The following is a 26,465-nucleotide window of genomic DNA, read 5'->3' as shown; positions in this document are numbered from 1 at the left end:
GGAGGGTCTATGGCACTTTTTCCTCTTCCATAGTTAAGGTTCCCTTTGTCTTTTTTCCTCTTTATCTTCTACTCCTAACATTTAGTTCAACAAGCCTTTATTAAGTGCCTTTTCTGTACTAATGCTAATAACTGAATAACAAGAAGCCTTCCCTTTTTCCAAGAAACTGGGTTATGTTCAGTTTTTTTTCCCATTTCACTAATACATGTGGGAGAATCTGAAGTCTTGGTTCATAGGACTTATCTGACTATGCCCTTAGGGGATCACATTGCCCTGACTTTCATTTTACAAATATGGATATTGAAGTTCTAAGTGGGAAGTGTCTTCTTTAGAGTAAGTGCCCAGTAAATCTTTCATAGATGAGATTAGAACCCATATCCTCTGACTTTGAATTCTTTCCCCCCACTGGAATAAAATGTATCTCTTTCCTCCAGGCTCTTAATCTCTACAGCTGACAAACTATTTCTTGAAATTCAAGAGACTAAAGGTGAATGTGATGGAAACTTTGGCTATGAGTTGTTGGTTATCATGTTTCATCCTCTTTCTGCTTGAAACATTCCTGGCAAAGTCCCTTGATAGAGGGAGTGACAGCATTTCATTCACTGTTACAGTCTGCTATCTTCCTACCCCAGTAGAATGACAGAGAGGTATGTGTGTATCCATTTGTGCTATCTCTGCAATGAGAAACATCCTCTTCTAGAGGAGCCTGGAATGTTTCCTATACACTTCCACTTTTCTTGCCTTCCCATATTTTTACTCCCTAATGCCCATCATGGATCAAGATGGCTCCTTCTCAACAATCCCTTTGAGAATTGTTTTTTAGAAATTATTGAGTACCTTTGAGTTCACTTTTTTTATTTCCACATTTAATTAACTTGTTTATTGTTGCAAGGTAGTAGGGTTAAGTGACTTGCCCAAGGTCACACAGCTAGGTAATTATTAAGTGTCTAGAACTCAGAGATCCTTCTGACTACAGGGCTGGTGCTCTATCCACTGTGTCACTTAGGTGCCTCTTCAAAGACTGTAGGATCTTACTTGAGAGGTGTTTTAGTGGAAAGTTCACAGGCTCACCAGCTTTGTAGGACTTTAGGAGACTACTTCTAGCCAAAGGGGACCCCAAGGAGCTCAAATTGGAAACGAGTACTTTCCCACGACCTAGGTTTTGTTTTTTGACATGAATGGAATTGCAAAAGGCTTTTTTACTATTTCTTTGTGTCCCGAGCATATGACACTTGCTTTGAAAAAGGGAAGGCTTAATAACTGTTCATTAAAGCTACCTCTATTTGTCTGTAGAGCCAAATGGGCTCCCTAGACTCAGATGGAAATTAATGTGCTATTTTCCTTCCCCACCGTAAATCATATAAAATGGTGGCAGCTGGGTCCCCAGCCTTGGTGGGAAAGGGAGCAGCAATTGTTCTCTCTCCGGCCTGGCTCCCATGCAGCCGTGAGCATGGGCTGCCCTTGTATTTCGTGTGTCTTTTCTGGAACTTATGTCAATGGGTGTTCCCACAGTGTAGGATGGGGTTCTGCAAGGATCCTGAAGTTCCTGAGGCCCCGGATGGGGCTTCGGCCTTGGCTGGGGAGCCTCATTCATGGGAGGAATCGGTCCCTGGCAGCAGGCCCGGATGGAGCCGGGGCTGTGTGGCCTGAGGACCCCCACGGCCTGGGGACAAGGACTGCGCAAGCCGGACTACGGGGTGGCAGAGGCTGCGTGCCTGGGCCCGGTCCGGTCCTGGGCCAGCGCTAAGGGAGGAGGGGGAGGAGGGGAGGGGGGAGGGGAGGAGGGCCCCGCGCGAGGCCCCGCCTCCCGTGACGTCACGGGCAGGGCCCCCCGGGCCGGGCGGGCCTGAGCCGGCCGCCCCGGCCCCGCTGCTCCTCTGGAAGGACCGTCCGCAGCGCCCGCCCGAGCTCCGGGGGACCCGGAGGGGGACAGAAGGGGGCCCGGGCCTGGCTCGGGGGGCCTGGCGGGGCGGAGCCGGCCCGGGCCCTCCGCCGCCCCGGCGGGGACGATGGGGACCGAGACTTCGCTCCGGGGTAAGCAAGCCGGGGTCCGGCGCGGGCCCGGGGAGACGGGGCGGGGACCTGGCCTGCAGCGGGGGCGCCGCGGAGCTCCGGCCCGGGCCCGCCGCAGACCCCTGCCCCAGCCGCGGGGCGCCGCCTCCCGGGGCGGGGGGGGGGCTCGGGCCACGCCGTGGGCCCTACGCGAGCCCCGGAGGCCCGGACTCGGACTGCGTCAGCGGCCGCACGCCGGGGCGCAGATGGGTTCGGGGCTCGGGCCCGGCAGGCCTGGGGGGGCCCCCGGGGCCCGGCCCCCGCGCCCTGCCCCGCCACGGCCGAGGCCCCTCGCCCTCCCTTTGTCGTGTTTCGGAAAGGCGTAAGCACGTCCTCATGCGGCCTAGGCCGATGCGCCCCCTTAAATGCAGCTTCTTTTGTTTTGCGAGGGGCTTTGGGGGTTAACGAGAAAACGATTTTTTTCATGAGGAATTTAATTCCCTTGCAAGAATCTCTTTTTAGAGAGTATGTATATTTTTTGTTTTTCTAATTACGTGCAGTAGTAGTTTCTACCCACCATCTTCTGTAAGGTTTTGAATTTTACGATTTTCCCCACCCTCCCTTCCCTCCCCCCACCGAGGGCAGTCCGGTAGTCTTTACATTTGTTTCCACACTATCAAAATTGAATGTGTTGAGAGAGAAATCCTATCCTTGAGGAGAAAATAAAAGATCAGATAGCAAAATTAGGTCATGCATAAGACGCTTTAAAAAAATTGAAGGTAATAGACTTCGGTCTTTGTTTAAACTCCGCATTTCTTTCTCTGGATACAGGTGGTAATCTCCATCGCAGGTACCCTAAAATTGTTCCTTGTTATTGCATTGATGGAATGGGCAAGCTCATTTAGGTTGATCATCACTCGCATGTTGCTATTAGGGTGTACAATAAATTCATGCAAGTCATTCCAGGCTTCTCTGAAATTTCATCCATCTTGGTTTCTAACAGAACAGTGGTGTTCCAGAACAAACATATACCACAATGTGTTCAGCCATTCCCCAATTGAAGGACGTTCACTCAATTTCCAATTCTTTGCCACCACAAACAGGGATGCTCTGAATATTTTTGTACAAGTGATGTTTTTACCCTTTTTCATCATCTCTTCAGGGTATAGACCCAGGAGTGGTATTGCTGGGTCAAAGGGTATGCACATTTTTGTTGCCCTTTGGGCATAATTCCAAATTGCTCTCCAGGAAGGCTGGAGGAGTTCACAGCTCCACCAACAGTGTATTAGTGTCTCAGATTTCCCATATCCCTTCCAACATTAAGCATTGTCCTTTCTGGTCATATGGCCAATCTGATAGGTATGAGATGTTACCTCAGAGCTAAATGCAACTTTTTTTGTTTTTTCCTTATCCCTGTAAAGCCTGTGTATAAATGTTTGATGGATACGACCCTGAGTTTTATATCAAAGGATATATTCTTTGATTAAATCTTTGGGGGAACTTGGTCTATGCCACTTCTCTCAGATCTCAGTTTCCTTTACTTGTAAAAATAACAGGACTGATGAACTACAGGCTTCAAGTAACCAATTCTTGAACTGTCGCAGAAATGTACAGTTCAAATGGCTGACATTTCAACTTACTGTGTCCTGCCAATGAGCAAAAATGGCCAAAAGGATTACATACCTATCATTGTTGGAGGATATCTGCCATGGCAGCTTCATTAATATGCTGCTCACAGGAGCTGTCAGGTGTCAGTCTGGGCAGTGTGGACTTAGGCAAACTCTCAAATTGCCTACTCATTCTCTCTGCTCAGTATTCCAAACACACTCTATTTCCAGGGAAGTAAAAAAGAGAATCTGCAAAATATCTCAAAGCACATCCTTTTTCCTTCTTTTCTTGCAATTTTATTTTTCCAATTACATTCTGTCATAATTTATCAACATTCTCCATCTGCAAATTTGTGATTTACATATTTTTCTGTCACCCTCCATTCCCTTCCCTCTCCCCATGGCAATGAACAGTCTGGTAAGATTTATGTTTAACATATTTACGTACTACTCATTTTGTGTAAGAGGAATTAGAACTAAGAGAAAAGAAAGAAAACCATGACACAGGAAGGGAAAACATAAGACAATTTTTTAAAAAATGAACATAGTATGCATTCAGATTCCATGGTTTTTCCCCCTCTGGTTGTAGATGGCATTGTCCTTAGGTCTCTCAGGGTTGTCCTAGATCTCTGAAGTGCAGAGAGGGGTTGCATCCCTCATAGTTGATCATCTCACAATGTTGTTAATGTGTACATTTTTCTCCTGGTTCTGCTTCCTTCACTCAGCATCAGTTCCTGTAAATCTTTCCATGCTTCTCTAAAGTCCAACCACACATGACTTTTTCCCCCATTTTTATATAAATATTTTGTTTTCAAATACAGTGATAGTTTCTACCAGTCATTTAGCTTTGCAAAGTTTTGAGTTTCAGTTTTTTTCTCCTTCTTCCTAACAGAAAGCAATTTGATATAGTCTTTACATTTATATCCTTGATATGCATAGATCAAAGTTGAATGTGTTGTGAGAGAAGAAACAGATCCAAAAGGAGGAAAGAAAACATGAGAGATAGCAAAATTACATAATAAAGAAAACTTTTAAAAGTTAAAGATAATAAGCTTTTATCTTCACAGTTCCTTCTCTGGATACAGATGGTATTCTGCATCACAGATCTCCTAAAATTATCCCTGATTATTGCACTGATGGGGGTGAGCAAGTCCATCACACACATGATTATACATGGTAGCTCTCCATAACATTCATATTCTGTAGCATGCTCAGCCATTTCCCATTTGATGGGTATCCCCTCAATTTCCAATTCTTTGCCACTACAAAAAGAGTTGCTATATATTTTTGAACATCTTTTATGATTTCTTGTGGATATAGGTCTAGCATTGGTACTGCTGGGTCAAAGGTTTGGATCAGTTTTGTTACTCTTTGGGTATAGTTCCATATTGCTCTCTAGAATGGTTAGCTCAATTCACAATTCTACCAACAGTGCATTAAAGTCCCAGTTTTCCCATATTCTTCCTCTCCCAACATTGATCGTTTTCTTTTTTGTCATCTTAGCCAAGCTGATAATTGTGAGTTGGTATCTCAAAGTTGATTTAATTTTCATTTTTCTAATCAATAATGATTTGGAACATTTTTTTCCATATGACTATACATAGTTTTATTTTCCTCATCTGAAACCTGTTCATATCCTTTCACTATTTATCAATTGGGGATGATTTATAAATTCAATTCAGTTTTCTGCATATTTTAGAAATGAGTCCTTTATCAGAAACACTATGAAAATTGTTTCCCAGCTTTCTGTTTTCCTTCTAATCTTAGCTGAATTAGTTTTGTAATTGCAAAAACTTTTTAATATGGTCAAAATCATCCATTTTGGGGGGCAGCTAGGTGGCTTGGTGGATAGAGCACCAACCCTGAAGACAGGAGGACCTGAGTTCAAATCCAGCCTCAGACACAATAGTTACCTGGCTGTATGACCTTGGGCAAGTCATTTAACCCCATTACCTTGCAAAAAAAACCCCAAATAAACATCTATTTTGCAATTTATAATGTTCTCTTTCTCGTTTGGTCATATTGCCTTGCAAAAATTTAAAAAAAAAACCCCAAAAAACAAACATCCATTTTGCAGTTTATAATGTTCTCTTTCTTATTTGATCATAAGTTTCTGCCCTTTCCATAGACCTGATGGAGTATTTCTTGAGCTCTTAATTGGTCTGTAATATTGCTTTTTATGTCTAAATCCTATATATATTTTGATCTTATTTCGGTATAGGGTCTGAAATGTGGGTCTAGGCCTAGTTTTTTGTCATAAATTTCTCAGTTTTCCCAGCAGTTTTTGTCGCATAGTGAGTTCTTATCCCAGAAGCTAATGTCTTTGAGTTTGTCAGAGAGTAGATTACCATGGTCATTTACTTCTGTTCTTTTTCTATCTTAATCCACTGGTCCGTTATTCTATTTCTTAACCAGTACCAGGCAGTTTTAATGACTGTCAGCAAATTCTTAACAGCAATTTTCAGTTGACTATTGTAATTCCCATTTTATTTCTTCTTAATTTCAGTTTAATTTTTAGTTTAATATTCTCTACCTCCCTCTAATCTTCCCCCATTTATTGAGAAAATAAGAAAAACAACAGTCCTGTTACAGCAAATCCCACCATTATTCATGTCCAAAGGGGAAAAAAAGAAAATGTACTTCATTCTGTACTCTGAATCATTTCTCTTGCCAGAATTAGATAAGTGGTGGTCAGTTTTTTGGTGGTTGGTCATCGTGTAGATTTGAGGACAGTATTTCTAAAAGTTCATTATATAATATTTTCATTTTTTGCTTTTGCAAAAGAATCTACGGAATCCACTGCCTATATGTAAGAAAAATAATTTGCAAGTTATAGTTTCATGCAAAACAATACTGTTAGAGTTTGGTGGTGCAATGTCAGAGGCGTTAGCCTCTTTTAATAGGTGCCAATGGGGTCAAGCTTCCAACTTTAAATCCCTGGTCCTGTTCTCTCTACAACATCTTGTTTCCTCACCATCCCCTCTTTCCTAGTAAAAAGACAGTCTACCCTCTCACTTCTCCTTGGATCCTTTGAAGATGCAAGTGAGATGGGAAAAAGCTCCATCTCTATGGACACTCCCTATTTTGAATAAGGAGAGACTTTGCCAGTGTATCAGAGTCTTTAAAAGGCTTATAGAAGAACTCTCTCTCTATATAGGAATCATTTATTCAGTCATAGGTGTTTAGAAGGAGAAGTGGGGTCCATGGTGCTTGTTAAATTCACAGACCTTGCAGTGCAGAGGATTCTGGAAGGACAGCAGCCATATTTCTGGGGCTTCCCATACCACATAGCAGTTGATCCCTCCCTGCATAAATGGGGAGGAAGGAGGAAAGGCATTCTGCAGGTGGGCACTGTGAGTCTCACAGAACTGAAGACCTTAGACTAGGGCCAGTATAGTAGGAAGCCTGGTCCTCCCTCTTACCCCTAGAATTGCTCATTGACTTCCTGGTCACATCTAGGTGGGCTGCATTTTGGTTGAAAAAGTTGCTGTGACAAATAAAAAAAAATTTTGCTGGGGTCTGGCAAACTATGTAAACATTTGGGGAATATTTTCTTTGGAGGCAGAAAAGCAAAGGGGAGCTCCAATATCTTTGGCACTTGTAAAGCCTAATAGTGATCTTGTGGGAAGTCTTTGCTGACTTCATATTCACTTTTCTTTACAGGAACTCCATTCACTGGTCAGTGTGGGCAGTCCAGGGACTGGGAAGACCAACACCTGAAGATTGACAGTTGGTGGTATTCTCTAGGCCTGGGGATACCTGGAGAACCTTGGAAAAGGCCACATCTGTACCCCAAGTTTTAGAAGAGCCCCCAGATTCAGCCACCCTTCCTAAAAGACAAACTGAACTTTGATTTAATTCCCTGCCTATGGCCAATTCTTTATCACCAAGGCAGTTAAGACACCCCCTAAAGTGGAGGGTACCCAAGACCCCTGGTGGAGCCTGATATGGGCTGGTCTGCAGCTTCCACCTTGACCTAACTAGCTGATCCAGAAGTGGGGATTGAGCCCTCACCATGTGGAAGAGATCGCCTTGAGGGAGTTGAAGCTGAATACCACCCACTCTGCCCAGCTTGATGACACTTTTCCTCACCCTCACCTGTCCACCCCAACAGTGACACAGAGATATCCCAGGACTGGGGGTACCCAAGCTCCAGTCAGAAAAAAAATAAGCATTATAGCCAGTCATTCCTGGGTAACCTCCAGGGTGACATCAATAGGTCTCTCTTCTTTGGAGAATTGAGGGGACAGCTGCTGGGGAAGACCATGGAGCTGGGCATATCCAATTCAAGTCAGGTTTTCTCTGAAACCTAGACCAAGCAGAGAAGAAGCCTGACTGCCCCAAGGCCCCATCATCTAGCTGGGCAGATTCCATGGCCCAGCTTGTACTGACCTAGAGCCCCTCCTTAACCCCTTCTTGAAACTCCAACTGGGCAATTGCCTTCTAGCCAGGAGCAAGTTGAAGTAGGTTCACAATGGCTGGAATCCAGATCCAGAGGGACAGCTCCCACTGTGTGAGTGTGAGGGGCACACAAAAGGCTGCCCCCTCCCCAAAGCTCCCCTAATCCATTGATGTGGGACTGCCAAGGTTTCCAGGCACAGGCTTCCAGAGTATCCAGTGGAAATGTCTCCTGTGGCAGTGACTCAGACACCCCTGCCATCTCCCCTCCTCTCCCTGTGTCTGCAGAAGGAAAGGTCTCTGTTTGAAGGGGACATGATCACCAGAGGTCCCCAGGATTGCTGCTCTTGGGCCATCTTTAAAGATGCTTTTCTAACTATGCCCTAAGAAATGTCCATCAGGAAAGGAAGGGGGGCTCTGGGTGGGGCTGAGGCAGCAGCTAGTTTAAGGCCTAGAAGTGAAACTTGGGGCCTTGTCCTATGTTTTCCACAAGTTTTCTTGTTTTTTTCACCAGAATCTTAACAAACAGGAGTGGAATGGGATGGATTCCTGGGCAGGGGCTGGGGGAAGAGCTGTTGACAGTGACAGGACCCTGAGGTGTGCCCCCAGGGACTGAAAGACCAGCCACCTTCCCAGGCTTCCTTTCCTTCCTTCAGTACAACCTGAGAAAAGAAAAGACCCATAAAGCATTGGGGGCCTCAAAACCATCCATTAGCTTCTATCCCAGGGGGTCATGAGCCTCTTTGGTTTGGCCTAAGCTAAGTTAGACTTAGAGGGCAGCTTTCAGTGGGTGTTATCCAGGACAAGGAGGTAAAGCTGGCCTGATGGGAGCAGAGACCCTGTGTCTGCTCTCCCACCAGGGCTGCAGCATCCTTGTCAGGAACATGCAGGGAGCAGAGCTAGGCCTGCTAGAGGTTAGGATGTCTGGGCCTGCCTTCCTTTCCTAAGCTTGGAGCCTTTGGTTCTGCCCTGACTGTTGCCATGGATTGTTTAGGGGCTGGCCACTGTATCTGCCTGCATCCCAGGTCCACCTGGGAGCTTTGAGGACCTGCTTTTGGACGTGGATCTCCTGGAGCAGGACTCTGTATATACTTTCTCTGAAACGATCTCCTTTGTTCCTACAGCTCTATATTGTGTGGTCGACTGCAGGGATTAGTTCTCCTTTGTTTTTTTAACCCCAGATATTCCCCAATGACTGACATGTAGTGACTTTGTTATAAATGTTCATCTATTTTAGAGGCAGTTGGGGGTCCCAGTGGATAGAATGCCAGGCTTGGATTCAGAGAGGTCTGCCTCCAAATCCATATGCAGGAACCACAGGACCCTGGCAAGTCTTTTAGTCTTTCTCCCCTCTGCTTGCTGATCTGTCAAATGCAAAGCCAGCCCCTCCCTCACAGAGTTGAGGGTCAGATGGGCCACCCCATGTGTATTGTCTTGCATTCCTTAGCCTGCTGTATAAATGCTAGCTCCTATAATTATTGACAGAAAATCCCCCAGCCCTGTCCTGAGCCAGAGGAGCTCAGTAGACGCAGTTACCTCAAAAGGGTTTTTTCCTCTCCCTCTGTGAATCCTGTAGACTGGTTCCAGATGGGTCCCCCTGAGGTGGGAGACAGAAGGGACACTGGCCCCTCTCCTACCTGACCTTCCCTGGCCATGACCTCATGGCTCCCCCCACTGTCTTTGTGTCTGATCCTTCCACCTAGAATCCCTTGGTGCATTGTCAAAACCTGACAGTGAGTGGGATCATTGCCTTGTCCTCGGCAACAAGGGCTGAGGTGAGAGCAAGATTCTGCATCAGGCCAGGTGGGGAGTACTGCCCGGTCCTATGATGGAGTTATGCCAGTCTAGGGTGATTGGTCTTGTTTGTTGGTCCTTTGCTTCTGCCCATGACTTCAAGGCTGCCAGGAGGGTCTCTGGCACTTTTTTCCTCTTTCCTCAATGTCTAAGTAAGGTTTCCTTTGATTCTTCTTCTCACTCTATCACCTCCCTCCCAGAAAGGCTGTATTCAGGGCCTCCTCTAGGGCCAGTAATAGGGATGCAAAAGGTGCCCCCCCCCCTTTACCCCAAGGAACTTTGTCTATTTTTGAACAGAAAAAGACTTTAGAGACAAACTCTATAATGGGAGTTCTGTACATTGAGGCTTCAAGTGGTTAAGTAGTTTTCTTGAGAAGCCAATCAGGAAGGATTTGATTGAACCCTGTCCTCTGGTCCCCAATAGAGATTTTATTCCCTGAAGAAGGGGCCGCCCCCCTGGCTGAGGGTAAATGGGATGGAGTGCTTGGGACAGTGGGCAGCAGCCCTTCTCCGCTGTAGGGATCCCTCAGGCAAGGGGCAGGGCCCGTTCCATTTCCCATTCATCCGTTTATAAAAGCCCTCATTTGGGGACAGGGACCACCACAGCTTTCCAAACCCCTTTCCATTGGCTTCCATTTTTCCTCCACCCCACGTAGCGCCTTCTCCCCCTCCCCTGTAGGGCTGGACTTAGGGGACTTGGGGGGCCCTTGGCTCCAGCACGGGACGCTTAGCTTGTGCAGGGCAGGGTTCCGAGCCCCCTCGGGGGCAGATGCTCGGGTGCCAGCTCTGGGAGGGCTCACCCACTCTTTCACCGCTTGTTACTTGTGTAAAGGTTTCTTTAACCGTCCGCTGAAGCACGAGCTCAGTAGACTCAACCAGTACAAAGGGCTATTTTCCCTCCCCGCCGGGGATCCCGCCACGGGGTTCCGGCTGGGCCCCCAGAGCTGGGCGGGCGGGCCTCGGCCCTGCCTCCGCCCGGCCCCCATATGGCCACGAGGCCATCCCTACGGTGCGGGTGTGTGCGTGCGTGCGTGCGAGAGCGAGGCGTGTGTGGCCCCTCCGCGGGGGAGCGGGTGCGTGCCCCCTCCGTGCCAGCTGACTGGCGGCCTGCGCGGCAGAGGCCCCTTCCACGGAGCGACGAGGCGCCCGGGCGAAGCTCCCCACCCCGCTGTGACTCCCCGGCTTGTTTCCCCCCAATAAAGGACTCGTTCCGCACTGGCGCCTCCGCCTCCGTCTGTGCCGGGGCCCCGGGGGCGGGGCGGGGCGGGGCGGGGCGGGGGGGGGGCCGCGGAGCGCGGCACTGCCGGGGCGGCCCCGCGTCCATGGCGACGCGCCGGGGGCGGGCCGCGCAGGCGCGCTGCCGCGGCAGGAAGGCGGCCGGCGAGGCTCAGGCGGCGGCGGCCCCGCGAGGCTGCCCCGGCCGTCCCCGGCGCCCGCCCTTTAAGAGTCCCGAGCCGCCCGCGCCGGGCCGCCGCGCCGCCTCCCCGCGGGCCCGCGCCTCGGTCGTGCGGCGGAGGCGGGGCGGAGCCCGGAGGCCGCTGCTGTCGCGCTCGGCGCCAGGCCCTGCGGCTGCCCGGGGCGGCGGAGGCCGCGGCTCTGCGCCCAGGTAAGCAGGGAGCGGCCGCGGCTGCTTCCGGCCTCCGGGCCCCGGGGGAGCCGCCGCGGCCCCGGGACGCGCCGGAGCCGCAGCCTGGGCTCCGGGGCGCGGGAGGGGCCTGCGGAGCCGGGGAGGCGTGAACTGCGGGGGTCGCGAGGGAAGCGGGCGGGGGGAGGCCCCGGGTCCGAAGCCCCCCAGGCGCCCGGTGCCCCGGGAGCGGCCCGGCGGCCTCGCCCGGCCGAGCTGCGTCAGAGCGCCTCGGCCCCCAGCCGCCGCAGCCGGGCTCCGGGCAGCGCCCCTGTCCCTCCCCGCGGCGGGCTCCGGGCTCCGGGCTCCGGGGCCCGGCCTCCCGGCGGCTGGGACGTGCTCATCCGTGCCTGGGCGCCCGGAGCCGCGCGGAACGCTCGCCCTTTGTCCCGCGGCACCCTCCTCCTCCTCGGGATTCTCTAGCGGTCTTCCATGTCTCTGTCAGTTCAGTAACACGTACGGACGCTCGCTTCCATAGCTGCCCTCCGGGACAGGCCCGGCACCGGGAAACTAAGGTCCTCGGAGCCGAGGTGACGCGCGGGCGTTTCCCCTTCCCGCCCGCAGCCCCGCGCGGCCCCCGGCGGAGCGCTGACCTTGGACTCGGGAGCCCGCCTCCAGGACCGGCCCCAGGCCTGAGTCCCACCCGGCCGCTGGACCCAGATGGCTCTGGAGGAGCCAGTGAGGCTGCTGACTTAGCGCAGCCCCCCTCCGATTCCTCTGCTTGTCGTGGCATCACCTCCCCGGAGGACAAAACACTAGTCATTTTGAAGAACCACTTGAATAACTTATCTTGTTCCCACCTTAACCCGATTCTCACCTCAACCTGAGTCATCTTCAGAAAGGTTCTGAATACAGCAATAAGCTTGACTGAAGAGGAGATGCTGTGTATTCTTCATCCTTGACTAAGAACAAACTGAATTTTCTCTAGCATGGATCTTACTCCTGTGTTTCTCTCTATGACCTCTTCCTCTCTATGACCTCTTCCATGGTTTGACTATCGTAATACGGATGATTAAAATAAGTAGGAAATTGTGGAATTATCACTCCTTTTCCCTTCCTTAAATTGACTTGGAAGAAAACAAAAGAAAAGGAAATGCAATTTGAAGCAAATTGATCAGTTGTCCTAAAATTTTAAATAATTTGACCTTTTCAATTTGGAAGTATCCACCAGCACCTCAGCTATCACCTGTCATAGCTTATAGTTTATTCCTAGTTTTTCAAGCGTCTCTTTAGTATCTGTGGGAATGTACATTTAAACAAATTTAGCCCATCTTAATAAATCAAATACATTTTTGCATGATCTCACCAGAATCTTCTTTTGATTTTTCCCCCCATATTAATTTGCTATTTATTCTAGACTATTTGTGAATTAGTCTGCTTCTTTTGTTCAACTTTTTTTTTTTGATGTCTACAAGTTTGGTGATCTTTGAACCATCTCTAAGCCAAGGTTTTTTTGACCACAGCTTTTGATTCTCAATACTGTGTTTTTGTAAAATGATCTTAATTCATGATGCTTTTTTAAAGGCAGAATTGTCCACCTTGGGCTAATTTGCCATATCTTTTCATCAAAGATTTATTGGGCTTGATTTTTTTTTTCTGCCAAAGGTCTTGTTAGTTTGGGGGGCTGGTTTGGTGAAGGATTTCCGTCCATATGTCTTCTGCTTTTACCTAGACCAGTATTGTCCAGGTTTTTGCTGCTGAAACTCATACCTATTCAATCATTTCAGCTCTGGGAAGGAAGAGAAATGGGAGTGAGAACGTTGAGCCTTTCCTGGCAGTTCTTGATAGTTCTGGTTTTGATCCTGCAAATCTTGTCCGCGTTGGATTTTGACCCATACAGAATCCTAAGGGTCAGCCGCACAGCCAGCCAGGCTGATATTAAAAAGGCTTATAAGAAGCTCGCCCGGGAATGGTAGGTGGAACAAATCACAAATAGAAGTTTAATGTGCACCTAGCACTTTCATAAGTGCCTTGCAGCCTAAAATTGGACTGGTTAGCATAAATGTTTGTCTCTATCTACATATATGTTATCGATATAGCTACATGAAACACTTATGGGTGAGTCTATTTTTTTCCCTATATTTTTGAGTTATTACATCTCAAGCTTGTGACAACACCTTAGTTTGATCAGTGAGAATGAGAATTTTACAATTCACAATGCCCTTCCCTACACATTTTTTTATTTCACCTTTAAGGCTGTCCCTGAAGTTTGGACAAGTACCATTGCCATCAAGCCTGGAAGCATCAGAGGCAAGACTTGGATCAGGTCTCCTCTCCCAGTCTGTCTTCTTGCCGCTTTACTTCAGTGTTTGTTACTAGTTTTGTTTTTTTTTTTAAAAAGCATTTCAGAAATCACTGAGAAAAGGAAATACCTTTTAGCGAAAAAATTATGGCTGTGGGTACATCTAGAACATGCACTTTTAAGTCTCAGGGAAGGGTGGTCTTTTGTCTTTTTCTGTGTCCCCAGTACTTACTTAGCCTGAACCTGGCTTACAGTGGGTGCTTGGTAATCGTTTATTGACTTGCAGTCTACTGGAGGTGAGAGCCTTGGCACAGAAATAGAAGGATTTAGTTTGATATAATTCACTGATAATCCAAAATCACTTTTGGCCAAATACATGACTGTTCAATTCATTCTGGCCTAGTAAATACAACCAGCTTCTGAGCCAGAAAACATTGGATTCTGGTATTGGCCATGTGGTGCTAGATAGGCACTTTACCTCCTGCAAAGACACCTTTGGGGGGATTAGTAGAGGAGCTTCCAGAAACGGCCTTGGGTGGAATGTGGTAGGAGTAGAGACAGAGAAGAAAAGAGAGGATCTAATTACCACCACCTGCTTCCAGGTGCTTACTGGTGGCAGGGAGTCATTTTAGACTAAGCCCCTTGGACTCAGTTTCCATATCAGTCAGAGAAGACCTCTGACACCCCTTCAGTTCCTCAGCCTATGATCTTGTGATTTGATTATCTGTAAAGTAGAGCACCTCCCTCACAGCTGAGATGAGGATCCACAAGATAATGCTTATAAGGCACTGTCAGCCTTAAAGAAAAGGAGCAGAACATGGGGTTGAGGACCAATCTTAATAGATTTGCTCATTTCATCAGTACAATAATCAGGGACAATTTTAGGGTATCTGCAATGGAGAATACCGTCTGTATCCAAAGAAAGAATTGTGGAGTTTAAAGAAAGACTATTAACTTTAATTTTTTTAAAGTTATCTTAATGTATAATTTTGCTATCTTACATTCAGTTTTGATCAATGTATAGCATGGAAACAACGTAAAGACTATCGGATTGCCTTCTGTGGGGGAAAGGAAGCAAGATTGGGGGAAAATTGTAATATTCAAAAAAAAAAAAAATTAAAAGAAAAGGAGCAGCTTCAGAGCTCTCTGGGCTCCTCACAGACCCTGTAGTGCCAGGGGTCCAGCCAAGGGGTCTGCAGCTTCCCATCCCCCAGGGCATTTAATCCCTTCCTACCTTCTTGGAAGGGAAGGAGGGAAGATACTCTTCAGGTAGACATTGTGAGACTCAGGGGCCTGAAGAACCTTGCCATGGTCCAATGAGACAGAAGGGGCAGGTGTCCAAACCATGTTCTCCCTCTTCCTCCGGCCATTGTTCATTGACTTCATGGGCCCTAGCTCCAGGTAGGTGGTGGACTGCATTCTGGTTGAGAGAAGTTGCTCTTTCTTCTAAGAGAAGACTTAAGGTCTGGCAAATTATGTAAACGTTGGAGAGGATTATTTGAGGTATAAGAAAAGAAACTAGAGCTCCAAGATCCTTGGCATTGGTAAAGCTTAACTCAAATCTGATTTTTTCTTGACTTGATAACAGCATTTCCTTCCAGGGTTCCCTCTTCACACCAAAATGTAATGCTTTTCTGTCAAAGTGCAGTTTTCCGTTGGACCTCTCTTTTTTTATTGTAAACAGTACATAATTGGTAAAGTTGTAGTTAATTTCATATGATAATCAGTCTTTTAGAACTTTAGGACTTCTTTCCATTTTTAAGGTGTTTTAAGTCTTACTGTGTTCATATCATGAAGAAATGCAGGGAGATAGTGTGACATTTTCATCTTCCAGAGCTGAAGAATGTTTTAATTCATTGAGTCATGCGTTGTTTTTCCCTGAAATTGTTTTCCTAGGAGTATCTATTCACAATGCATAGGTCATGAACACCTGTGAAGTTTTTCTTTGCTCTTATATTTCAATAATACCCTTATGCCCAATTACTGCAGCTATGGGATTGCTTCCTAGTGGAAAGAATTGAAGTTTTAGTACACATTGATGCATACTTCTCATTTTTACAAGTTGGACCTAAAAGTATGAGCCACAGCCTAGGGAAATATGGTGACTTGTGATCTTTAGTGTATCTTGTCCTATGGGGTTTTTGTTCTTTCTTGGGCTTCTCAAAGCTTCACCCTCATCTTTATAAAGCCATTTGGGGAAAAAAAAATTTAAAATAACATATACCTTCCATTTCTTATGTATGCTTGTGATTTTGTTGTAGTTTTAGCTCATTATTTTTCCCCTCAGGAAGACTGTGTGTTTGCTTCCAGTAGACTAGTCAGTATGACAGAACTTTTTCCCCCAAACTTGTAGCCAAAAAAAAAGATATAAGATGAATTGAGGCAGATGAGTAAATTACATTATTTATTGTTAAGTAATTTTTTTCTGTTAGATGGTAAAGTCTTCAGAAGTCCTCCAAGCCAACCTTTACTGGACTTGACCTTTTCCTACCACAGTTTTGCTTATTTTGAAAATGCTAGTTCAAGAACTAAGTTACTAAATCCAGTATTTCCTTCAGGGTACTCAGGAGGTTGATCTAACTTTAGAGACCATTTGTTATTATTTTAAAATACAAACTCTGCTTTGGTTTATGAAATTATTTCAGAGTAATTGAAATGGGCATTTGGATAACAGTCCTATAGAGAGGTAATTTATAGATTATGCCCACTGTAATGAACTCCCTCCATTCCACTGTGTGCTGAAAGCATGTGACTTCCCATCAGCTTTTTCTATTTAGCCAGCTTTGTTTAGTTACCAAAGTAACTTCAAGCATTTCTCTTTTGACCTAGCATCTTTAGAAGTTTAACTTTCCAGCTGCATGTTAAGAATTTGGTTGATTACAACATTTTTTCTTCAATTTTAAAAAACCAAGTTTAGGCTATTATTTTCACTCACCATCCAAAGGCATAATGTTAGAACTGCTCTCTTATTCCCACAAGGCAGAAACTTTACCATAGCTGACTACATTGCTTTTTTTCCTAACAGTTAGCTTACTTTCTCTCCCTTTCTGCCCCAAATAAAGTCATTGATTCTTATCATATATTGAATGTTAAAACTGTAAGTTTTTTAATTGTATTAGCAAACATTTTGGGTGTTTTGTTTTTGTAAGGTCAGTGTATGTAATATAGTTGGCTTTGCTCTTCAGACACTTTCCAATGACAGATTGGCCCTTTAGACCCTTCCTTATCTCAAGAGGTAGTTATTTACATTGTTGAAGGAGTTAGTAGAAAAGATTTCATACAGATTAGACCATATCGCAAGTAGAATTCATTTCATAAAATGAAGTTTCAATCTTTCAGCTAACACAATTATTATTGTAAGGTATGCAATACCTAAGTAGGTATTGCACACCTTACTAAGTCTGTACTTATGGTGTTACCCATTGGGTTATATAACCGTAGAAGATTGTCCCAGCTCTGTTTGGAGAAGAGGACATTAGCACATGAAAAGGGAAAGGCAATAATAGAAGAAATGTCACAAGGCAGTAAGTCATTAATTGTCAAGTGAGTAACCTAAACTGTAAGTATTTTTAGAAAAGATTTCTTATTGTTTTGTTTAAGTTTTAATAATAAAATTTGAAATCTTGTGGGTCCCTGTACCTTGGAAAGAACACTAGAGAGTTCTTACACAGGAGCCCAGGTGACCACCTTCCTTAGGTGCTGTTCAGAATGTGATGATTCCTAGGCATATTCATTGGGCAGCAGAAATGCAACCTGAGCCATCGGATTTAACAGGGGAAATGCCTGTGCATACTATCCCAGGGCTGCAGTGACATTGGCTGTGTACTCTTAGAGAAGGAAGGAGATTCGTGCTGACAGGTTCAACCATCAGCCAAATTTAGCACTGGCTGGTTGTCACTAGATTAATTTCAAAACATAGCCATGTCCTACTTCTTTGAAATGGAATATTAAAAGAGACACCTGTCAGTAATAACAGAATGGTTCTTTAAAAGCCTGCCCTTCTGTTGTTGTCTTTTTGTGAAGAAATTGTCTATCTCATCCAAGGCTCCACCTGCTTTTTACCAGATGAGACAGCTGACTACCCTTTGCTAGAAACCATTCTGACCAAGTTTCCTGCCTCTGGCATTGCCAACTGTGTCCAAGGGCATTGAGGAATGGTATCTAAGAGAAAGTCTTTTTTCACTATGGGCTTATTTTTTTATTTCAGGCATCCTGACAAAAATAAAGATCCAGGAGCAGAGGACAAGTTCATTCAGATTAGCAAGGCTTATGAGGTATCGTACCAAGTATTTTTATTTGTGTATCATCTGTTACCTAATACAAGTAACAGTGAGGATAATGGTGCTGTCTTTATTTGCTTACTACTTCATAGTTTTGCTCACATTCACTTATTTCTGTGCTGTGTAGAACATCAGGTTTTAAAGGGACATTTACACCCCACCCCCTTGTCTTTAGCCTAGGAGTTACATACTGTTTTATAGATTCTTTAAAGTATTATTGCATCTCTAATTTGATCATTACAAATCTTTAAGAGGTAGTCGTTGTCATTTTCATTATAGACAAACTTCTCAGGACTTCCTTTCAGTCACATTGCTAGGAACATCTACCTTGAGCCTTTCAGTCAATCAATAAGCATTTATTAATTGCCTATTGTATGCAAGGCATTGTGCTAGGTGCTAGAAGTACAAAAAGAGGCAGCTGACAGGCCTACCTCTAAGGAGACAGCGTGCAGTCATACACAAAGCAAGCCAGACATATAAGAGAGGAGAGGCCCTAGAATTAAGGAATGACATTTGAAATCATAGCCTAGTTCTTGTACCTCAGTCTACAAGGCTGTATCAAACAGCAGCTTGGATTGGTATCTGCTTCATGCAGGCATCTCATGTAGTAATCCTTTATTTGGTTAAATTACTCCAGCTCAGGACAGAAGCATGCTCTTGGCCATTACTGGCACATTGGCTTTGTCCCTTCCAGTCTCATTGGTGCTAGAAATCAGAGACTGTTGATGCCCTGCAGGCCTTGGGGGTAGCTGCCCAGAAGGTCCTCTTTAATACCTGATGAGCAGGGGGCTTCTCCTTGGCCTCTTCTCCGGGGTGGCTTTCTTCCTTTTGAGCTCTTCAAATGTTTCTCTCAACAGATTCTTTCCAATGAGGAAAAAAGGTCAAACTTTGATCGCTATGGAGATGCCGGTGAAAACCCTGGGTACCACCAGCCACAGCAGCCCCAGAGTCATCACTTCCACCATTTTCATGATAGCTTTTATTTTGACGAATCCTTTTTTCATTTCCCGTTCCATTCGGAGCAGCGAGATTCATCTGATGAGAAGTACCTGCTTCACTTTTCCCATTATGTCAACGAGGTAGTCCCAGACAGCTTCAGAAAGCCCTACCTCATCAAGATTACCTCAGACTGGTGCTTCAGCTGTATCCACATTGAGCCTGTCTGGAAAGAAGTGGTACAGGAATTGGAGGGTTTAGGTATGTGATGGGTTCCCCAGGTCATTCTCAAAAAGATATGACACACCCCTCCAGAGGGATGAGGTCTAGGAGAAATATGGTGGGCATATTTTGAAAGAAATCTCTATAAGTTTTTTAATAAACAAAAATATTATTTCATAATAATTCACAATTATACAGTCCATACACACAAAGGAGACTGTAAAATGCATACCTTGTTATCAGAAGACTGAACTTTGAGTCTCACCTTTTTTCCCCTCCTTTGAATAATAGTATCTGGAGCTGGATGGATTCTTGGAGAGTCTCTAGTTCAATTTTCTGTTTGTATGGATGAGGAACTTGCTAGCTGTGTAGATTTAAATGATATGTTTCACTTTTGAATGCAGTTTTCATATCTGTAAAGTGGGGTTAATAATACTTGGACTCTACCTCAAAGGATTTTTTTTAAAAGAGGAAAGCCTTTGGTAAATTCCAAAACCCTATAGCAATGTGAATAAGAATTATTAATGCATTTGATCCTTTTATTGAGCATAGTTCAAAAGAAGCTATTTATCCCTATTTTGCCAATGGGGATTAAAATGACTAAGCTAGATCATTCAGGCAAAGGATGAAGCCAAGCCTCCAGCTCCACTTTTCAGTGTTCTTTCTGTTCCATCAGGAAGCCTTTCTCTGGGTAGCTGGGTGATAGTGGACAGAGTGCTGAGCCTGGAGTGAGGAAGACCTGAGCTCAAATCCAGTTTCAGATACTTAAGAGTTGTGTGACTCTAGACAAGTCATTTCACGCTGTTTGCTTCAGTTTCTTCATTTGAAAAATGAGCTGTAGATGGAAATGTCAAACCACTGCCAAGAAAACCCCTGATAGTCACAAATAAGAGTTGATGTGAAACAACTGAACAACAACAGGCAGCCTTTGAGTAGGTTTGGTCTGCAGGGGGTATATACCCTTGAGAGTCTGAGGCCAGTGAGTTTTGCAGTTAGTTTGCAAAATGCTTTTGCCATCTGTAGTGGCCATGAGGAATCTCTTCTTGCTTGAGACCTATCCCTTTATTGAATTTACTTTTTCCTCCTCCAACAAATGCCACAAAAATCCAAGGCTGATGGATTTGCATTGAATGTTTATTACCTCCTAGAGGCACCTTGCTAGTTAGTAACTCTTGTTAGTTCTTTTTCACTTTTTTAAGGGATTATTCTGCTGCTCCTCTCCAGTTATTCTTGGAACCTTGCACTATCTTACTCATTGAAACAAATGATGTATTAAAAACTTGATACTTAACTTCCTCAGGAAGTAGTTACATTTATGTGAACTAATTTCAACACAAGATATCATAACTCTCATTTATTCTTTCTTCATTTCCATCAACATTCCCCATCCATTGGGTTCTCATTCACTGTCCTCTATGAGTGCCATTCTTCTGGTTCTTTTTTTTTTTTTTTTTTTTTTTACTTTACATTGAAAGACCTTCCCCGTTGATCTTTGGGTATTAGGATTTGGGCCTGCATTGGTTTGTGGTTTAATGAATTAAGACACTCTCTTCAGCAATGTAGAGTTGCCCCCTTCTCTGTAGTCAGACAACTCAGATGCAAGAGTTTAGATCCTGGAGCCAGTTTGTCCTCTTCTCTACTGTCCCTTGCTCTTCATACTTAGCAATCTTAATTACATTTTGAATTATTCTCCTGATTTGGAAAATTTAGCTTGTTTCTAGTTTCCTATAATCATATTACTATGAAAATCTCTTGAGAATGCAATTCACCTAAAAAATAACATGTATGAAAAAGAAAAGAAAAGCATTTTTAGGATATATTTCCATTGATATAATTATTGAGTACAGAATATTTCTGTAACTTTTTCTTCAAAATTTACTTTTGACATTGCCATAATTCATGGGCTGCTCGTTGGGATAACTAAAGAAGTGAACCCATGGCCCAGCTTGGCAAGAGGAAGAATTTCAGCTTTTAGTTGGTCGAGTGTCAGCCTGCTGTTACGGTGTTTCAGCAGAAGACAAACTTTTCTGATATAGGGAATCCTGAGGAGAATCAAACCAATATCAAGATGAACAGATTTACAAGAAAGTCAACTCAGGGGCAGAACTGAGAATTAGAAGTGGCAACTACACAAATTAAATAAAACCTGGAGGGAATAGGGAGTGTGGGGCTGAGTCAAGCAGAAAACTTTGTTTACACTTGTTCAAAATATTTATAAAATATGAGTCTGTTTTCCTGCCTTAGTAAGTACAACATAGTGAATGTGCTTGGATTTTTCCATGATGACTAAAATTCTTAGAGTATCTGTAAGAAAGGTGAATGATTGTTTCAAAAATAAGTTGTTATAAGATTATAGATTTAGAACTAGAAAAGAACTAAGAGGTCATCTAATTCTACCACCTTATTTTTAATTGATATTTCATTTTCCATTTATATATTTTGAACATTTTTCAACATTGATGCACTTGCATGTTGATAAGTTACACATTTTTCTACCACCCTCCTTTCCTATCAGCAGTGAACAGACTGGTAAAAGTTGTACATGTCCTTTTGTGTTTAACATATTTATGTTTTAGTCATTTTGTGTATGAGAAATTAGAACTAAAGGGAAAAAAAAGAAAACCATGGGATAAGAAGGAAAAAATATAAGAGAAGTTTTAAAAGAATGAACATAGTATCCATTCAGTTTCTAGGGGGTGGGGGGTTTGGTTTGTTTTTTTTTCCCCCTCTGGATGTGTATAGCATTGTCCATAACAGGTCTCCCAGAATTATCCTAGATCTCTGAACTGGTGAGCTGCATCCTTCATAGTTGATCAACTCATAATATTGTTGTTAATATGTATAATGTTCTCTTGGTTCTGCTTTCTTTGCTCAGCATTAGTTCCTGTAATTCTTTCCATGCATCTCTGAAGTCCAACCATTCGTAGTTTTTTGTAACATGGGAATAGTATTCCATAAAGTATGGTATATGAAGTAACATTCCATAATAGTCATATGCCATAATGATGGGTATCCCCTCAATTTCCAATTCTTTGCCACTACAAAAAGAGCTGCCATAAATATTTTTAAAAATATGGGACTTTTCTTATATAACCTTATAAATTTGATTCAATTCTCTGTATAGTTTTAGAAATGAGACCTTTATCAGAACCATTAGCTGTGAAAAGTTGTTTTCCAGCTGTTTTCCTTCTAATCTTGGCTACCTTGTTTTTATTAGTGCAAAACCTTTTAAATTTAATATAGTTAAAATCATCTATTTTGCAATTTAAAATTTTCTTTATTTCTTATTTAGTTGTAAATTTCTCCCTTTTCCATAGATTTGACAGATAGAGTACTTCTCATATTGGCCTATGGTATCACTCTTTATTTCTAAATCCTGTGCCCATTTTGACTTTATTTTGGTATAGGGTGTGGAATGTAAGTCTGTACCTAATTTTTAACATACTATTTTCCAGTTATCCCATCAGTTTTTGTCCAATAGTGAGTTCTTATCCAAGAAGTTAATGTTTTTGAGTTTGTCAAACAGTTATTATAGTCATTTAATGCTCTTTCTTTTCTACCTACTCTGATCCACAGGTCCAGTACTCTATTTCTTAACCAGTACCAGGCACTTTTGAGACCTGCTGCTTTATAGTATACTTTTAGATTTGGAATGGCTATGCCATCTTCCTTTGCATTTTTCTTTCTTCAGTTCCCTCGATATCCTTGACCTTTTGTTGCTCTGGATAGATTTTGTTTCTATTTTTTTCCTAGCTGTGTAAAATAGTTTTTTGATAGTTTGGTATGGCAATGAATAAGTAATTTAATTTGGGTAGAATTGTCATTTTCATTACATTAGCTCAGCCAAACCCTGAGCAAATGACGTTTTTCTAGTTGTTTAGACCTGACTTTATTTGTGTAAAAAGTATTTTGTAAATTGTATTCATATTGTTTCTGGGTTTGTCTTGGGATCTACCTCCTTATATTACAGATGAGGAAACTGAGATCCAGTAAACATTTATTCAAGCACCTATAGGTCAGGCCTTGTGCTAAGCTTAGGGATTCAAACAAAGACAAAAGACAGTCCCTGCCTTCAAGAAGCAATCTCATTGAGGAGACAACATGAACAAGACAATATAAACAGGAGATGATTACTGAGGAATAGTTCTAGAATTAAGAGAAAGGAAATTAAGAATTAAGAGGTTCAATTAGGAGAAAAGGCTTTCCTACAGAAGGTGAGATTGTAACTGAGACCTCAAGGAAGCTAGGAGGCAGAAATGAAGAGGGAGAGCATTCCAGGTCTGGGATTAGCCAGGAGGCCAATATTACTGGACAGAAGAGATGATGGGGGAGTTAGGTATAAAAAGATTGGAAAGAAAGGAGGGAAAGGGTTTTGAATACCAAGCAGAGGATTTTCTGTTCAGTTCAGTTGATGGTAGGGAGGCACTGGAGTAAGGGTAGGGGAATAGGTGTGACAAAATCAAAGCTGTGCTTTAGACACTGAGGGGCAGAGAGTGGAATGAGGAGAGGTACTGAGACAGCAGGAATCCAGGTGCTGGATGATGAGGAGCCTTACCAGGGAGGAGAAATCAACAGGCTTTGGCACCAGCTTGGATGGTTGGTGGGTGGAGGTAAGAGTGAGGAAGTGGGGCTGATACCCCCAAAGTTCAAGCCTGGGACCTGGGAGGGTGATGGTGCCTTTGACAATAATAGAGAAGAGAAGTTTCAGGGGAAGATCTAATTCAGATTTGGAGTTACGGAATTTAAGATGCCCAGTCTGAGAAGTCCACTAAGCAGTTGGGGATAAATAGATTGGAGAATCTATAGCATAAAGATGAGGATCAATGGGAGCTGGTAAGATCACTAAGTAGAAGAGGACTATGGGAGAAGAGAATACAAATAATAATAGCAACTCTATAGAATGTTACCCTGGTCAGGCCCTTACATTTAAATTTCTCATTTGATCCTTGCCACAAACTTGGGAGTTAGGTGCTATTATTGTCACCCCCATTTTACAGTTGGGAAAACTGAGACAATCAAGAAACCTTAGTAAACAGGTCTGAGGTTGGTTTTGAGTCTGGTTTTCCTGATTCTAGGCCCAGCACCCTATCTATTGTACCACCTAACTGCTTAGAAATAGGTAAGACACTAGGAGAATGGAGAAGAGGGAGCTCTCCACAAATGTTAGTCTTTTTTCAGCAAAATATGAGGCAAGGTTCTCAACTGAGTGTAGGAAAGTTATGAAAGTATTCAAAGGTTTGAAGAGCAGCTGTGGAGAGCTAGTTATGAAGATGTAGAAGGATTGCCTGGCAGCAGTGAGAGCCCAGCTGAGGTGTAGCATTAATTTGTAGCAGACCCAATCAGAAGGGCTTTCTGATCTTCCCCACCTTTCTTCAGAGCACTTGTATAAGAAGGCAGGGTGATCCAAGATGATATAGTAGGACAGCATAGAGATGAATTTGTGCAAGATCACATGGGTTGTAAATGGCAGATGTATGATTCTAATCAGTTCTTTTTTTTAAAAAATATTTTGTTAGGGGTGGCTAGGTGGCGCTGTTAAGAAATCACTTTGGGACAGCTAGGTGGCACAGTGGATAGAGCACCGGCCCTGGAGTCAGGAGTACCTGGGTTCAAATCCAGTCTCAGACACTTAATAATTACCTAGCTGTGTGGCCTTGGACAAGCCACTTAACCCCATTTGCCTTGCAAAAAATGTGAAAAAAAAATTTTTTTGTTTTTCCAATTACAACTGTTAGTTTTTAACCAATTTTTTTTTTGTAAAGTTGAGTTTTACATTTTTCTTCTTCCCTCCCACCTCCCCCAATAGAAAGCAATCTGATATAGGCTCTACATTTATAACCATGCTAAACACAGATCCACATTGGTCATGTGTGAGAGAAGAATCAGATCCAAATGGAAGAAATAAAACACTAGAGAGAAAAAAAATGACAGAATACATAAGACAACTTTTAAAAATAGAAGATAAGTTTTGGTCTTTATTCGCTACAGTTCCTTCTCTAAATATGGGTGGTATTTTCTATCACAAATCTTTTAAAAATTGTCTTTGATTATCACACTGCTGAAATGAACAATTTCATCATAGTTGATCACCCAAAGTTATTAGTAATATGTATAAAATTCATCTGGTTCAGCTCATTTCATTCAGCATCAGTTTATGCAAGTCTTTCCAGGCTTTTCTGAAATCCTATTCCCTCATGATTTCTTACAGAACAATAGTGTTCTATCATAGATTCTAATCAATTATGACAATAGTTAGTGGGTAGGATTGAAGGAAAGAATAAGAAACTGATCCAAATTTCATTTCAGCAAGTAATTGTGTGCTTGCACTGTTAAGAAATCACTTTGGGACAGCTAGGTGGCACAGTGGATAGAGCACTGGCCCTGGAGTCAGGAGGAGCTAAGTTCAAGTTTGACCTCAGACACTTAATAATTGCCTAGCTGTGTGACCTTGGGGCAAGTCACTTAACCCTATTGCCTTAAATAAATTTTAAAAAAAATCCCTTGGAAGTCTGATTTTTAAAAAAAATCATTTTCTCTTAAAAATGAGGGTACTAGTTACATTATGTCAGATTGAAGGTTCCTATTGGGTTCCAAATAAATCAGGGTTTTCTTGCAGTTAAGGAAAAGTTGGCAACATCACGTCCAGATGAGACCAGAGGACCCTCTACAACAGGACACTGGAACTTAGGCAAAGGAATCAGGTTTGGAGAAGGCCAAGGCCAACCCATCCTTTATACATGGATTAAGGAAGGGAACCTTGTGTTGTGGGAAATGCCATTCCCTTTAACCAGGAAAAGTACACTAAATTGAAGCATATGAGTGGCTTTTCATGGATAGCAAGTTGCAGACTATTTCCTGTAGTTTGGCTGTGATTTTATACATTCAGAAAGTGTGGAATATCTACTATAGATTGGGCTGAACAAACAGCAATCATAAAGGAAACTACATGAGAATTCCAGACAAAAAATAATACAATTCAAGAGTTATTCTGTCAAGTCAAAAGGTAGTGTCCATTGCAATCTTTTACAAAATCAAACAGATTAAATTTTGTGTAATAATGCTATGGATGATTGATTAGTAATTAGCAAATACTTTTATCTGAGAGGAAAGATGACTTCTTTCTGTGTGTTCCTAGAATCCTGACAAGGAATTTTTATGTTCATTGATGTTTAAAGGGATATTTTTCTTTAAAATCTGTTTACTTGATTTTCTATTTGGGGATTTTTGTTTGTAAATCATTTTATTTAAAACTTTAATTTAGAAAGACCTGAAATCACATTATCTTGGATTTCACTCTGCCAACCTTTGGAGTATAGACAGAAGTGGATTTGAACAATCTGTGGCTAAAGGGAAGGGAAGAGGTTAGAAAG

The 26,465-nt window shown here is 43.4% G+C and overlaps 1 protein-coding gene and 1 long non-coding RNA gene across 5 annotated transcripts in view; both read left to right on the top strand.

The window, feature by feature from the left end:
• The first annotated feature begins 1,830 nt into the window (after positions 1-1,830).
• Positions 1,831-11,006, top strand: LOC141509110 (uncharacterized). The gene is made up of 2 exons (XR_012474581.1): positions 1,831-2,034; positions 7,263-11,006. It is a non-coding gene; the product is annotated as an uncharacterized LOC141509110 (long non-coding RNA).
• Positions 11,007-11,291: 285 nt separating this feature from the next.
• Positions 11,292-26,465, top strand: part of DNAJC16 (DnaJ heat shock protein family (Hsp40) member C16) — a 33,185-nt gene continuing 18,011 nt past the window's right edge. For 3 of the 4 annotated variants that reach the window (XR_012474580.1, XR_012474579.1, XM_074218371.1), the window contains exons 1-4: positions 11,315-11,397; positions 13,143-13,327; positions 17,865-17,931; positions 18,795-19,134. Coding sequence is in view for 2 of the 4 variants with exons in the window: in XM_074218371.1 (XP_074074472.1) it covers positions 13,161-13,327; positions 17,865-17,931; positions 18,795-19,134 (574 nt within the window). In the remaining 2 variants the exon portion in view is untranslated. Of the gene's footprint in view, positions 11,398-13,142; positions 13,328-17,864; positions 17,932-18,794; positions 19,135-26,465 lie in introns of all 4 variants that reach the window. The other variant, XM_074218372.1, reaches the window with a different exon arrangement.

Source organism: Macrotis lagotis, chromosome 1 (genome assembly GCF_037893015.1).
Source record: "Macrotis lagotis isolate mMagLag1 chromosome 1, bilby.v1.9.chrom.fasta, whole genome shotgun sequence".
NCBI lineage: Eukaryota > Metazoa > Chordata > Mammalia > Peramelemorphia > Peramelidae > Macrotis > Macrotis lagotis.
This window is presented reverse-complemented; position numbering and strand designations above follow the sequence as displayed.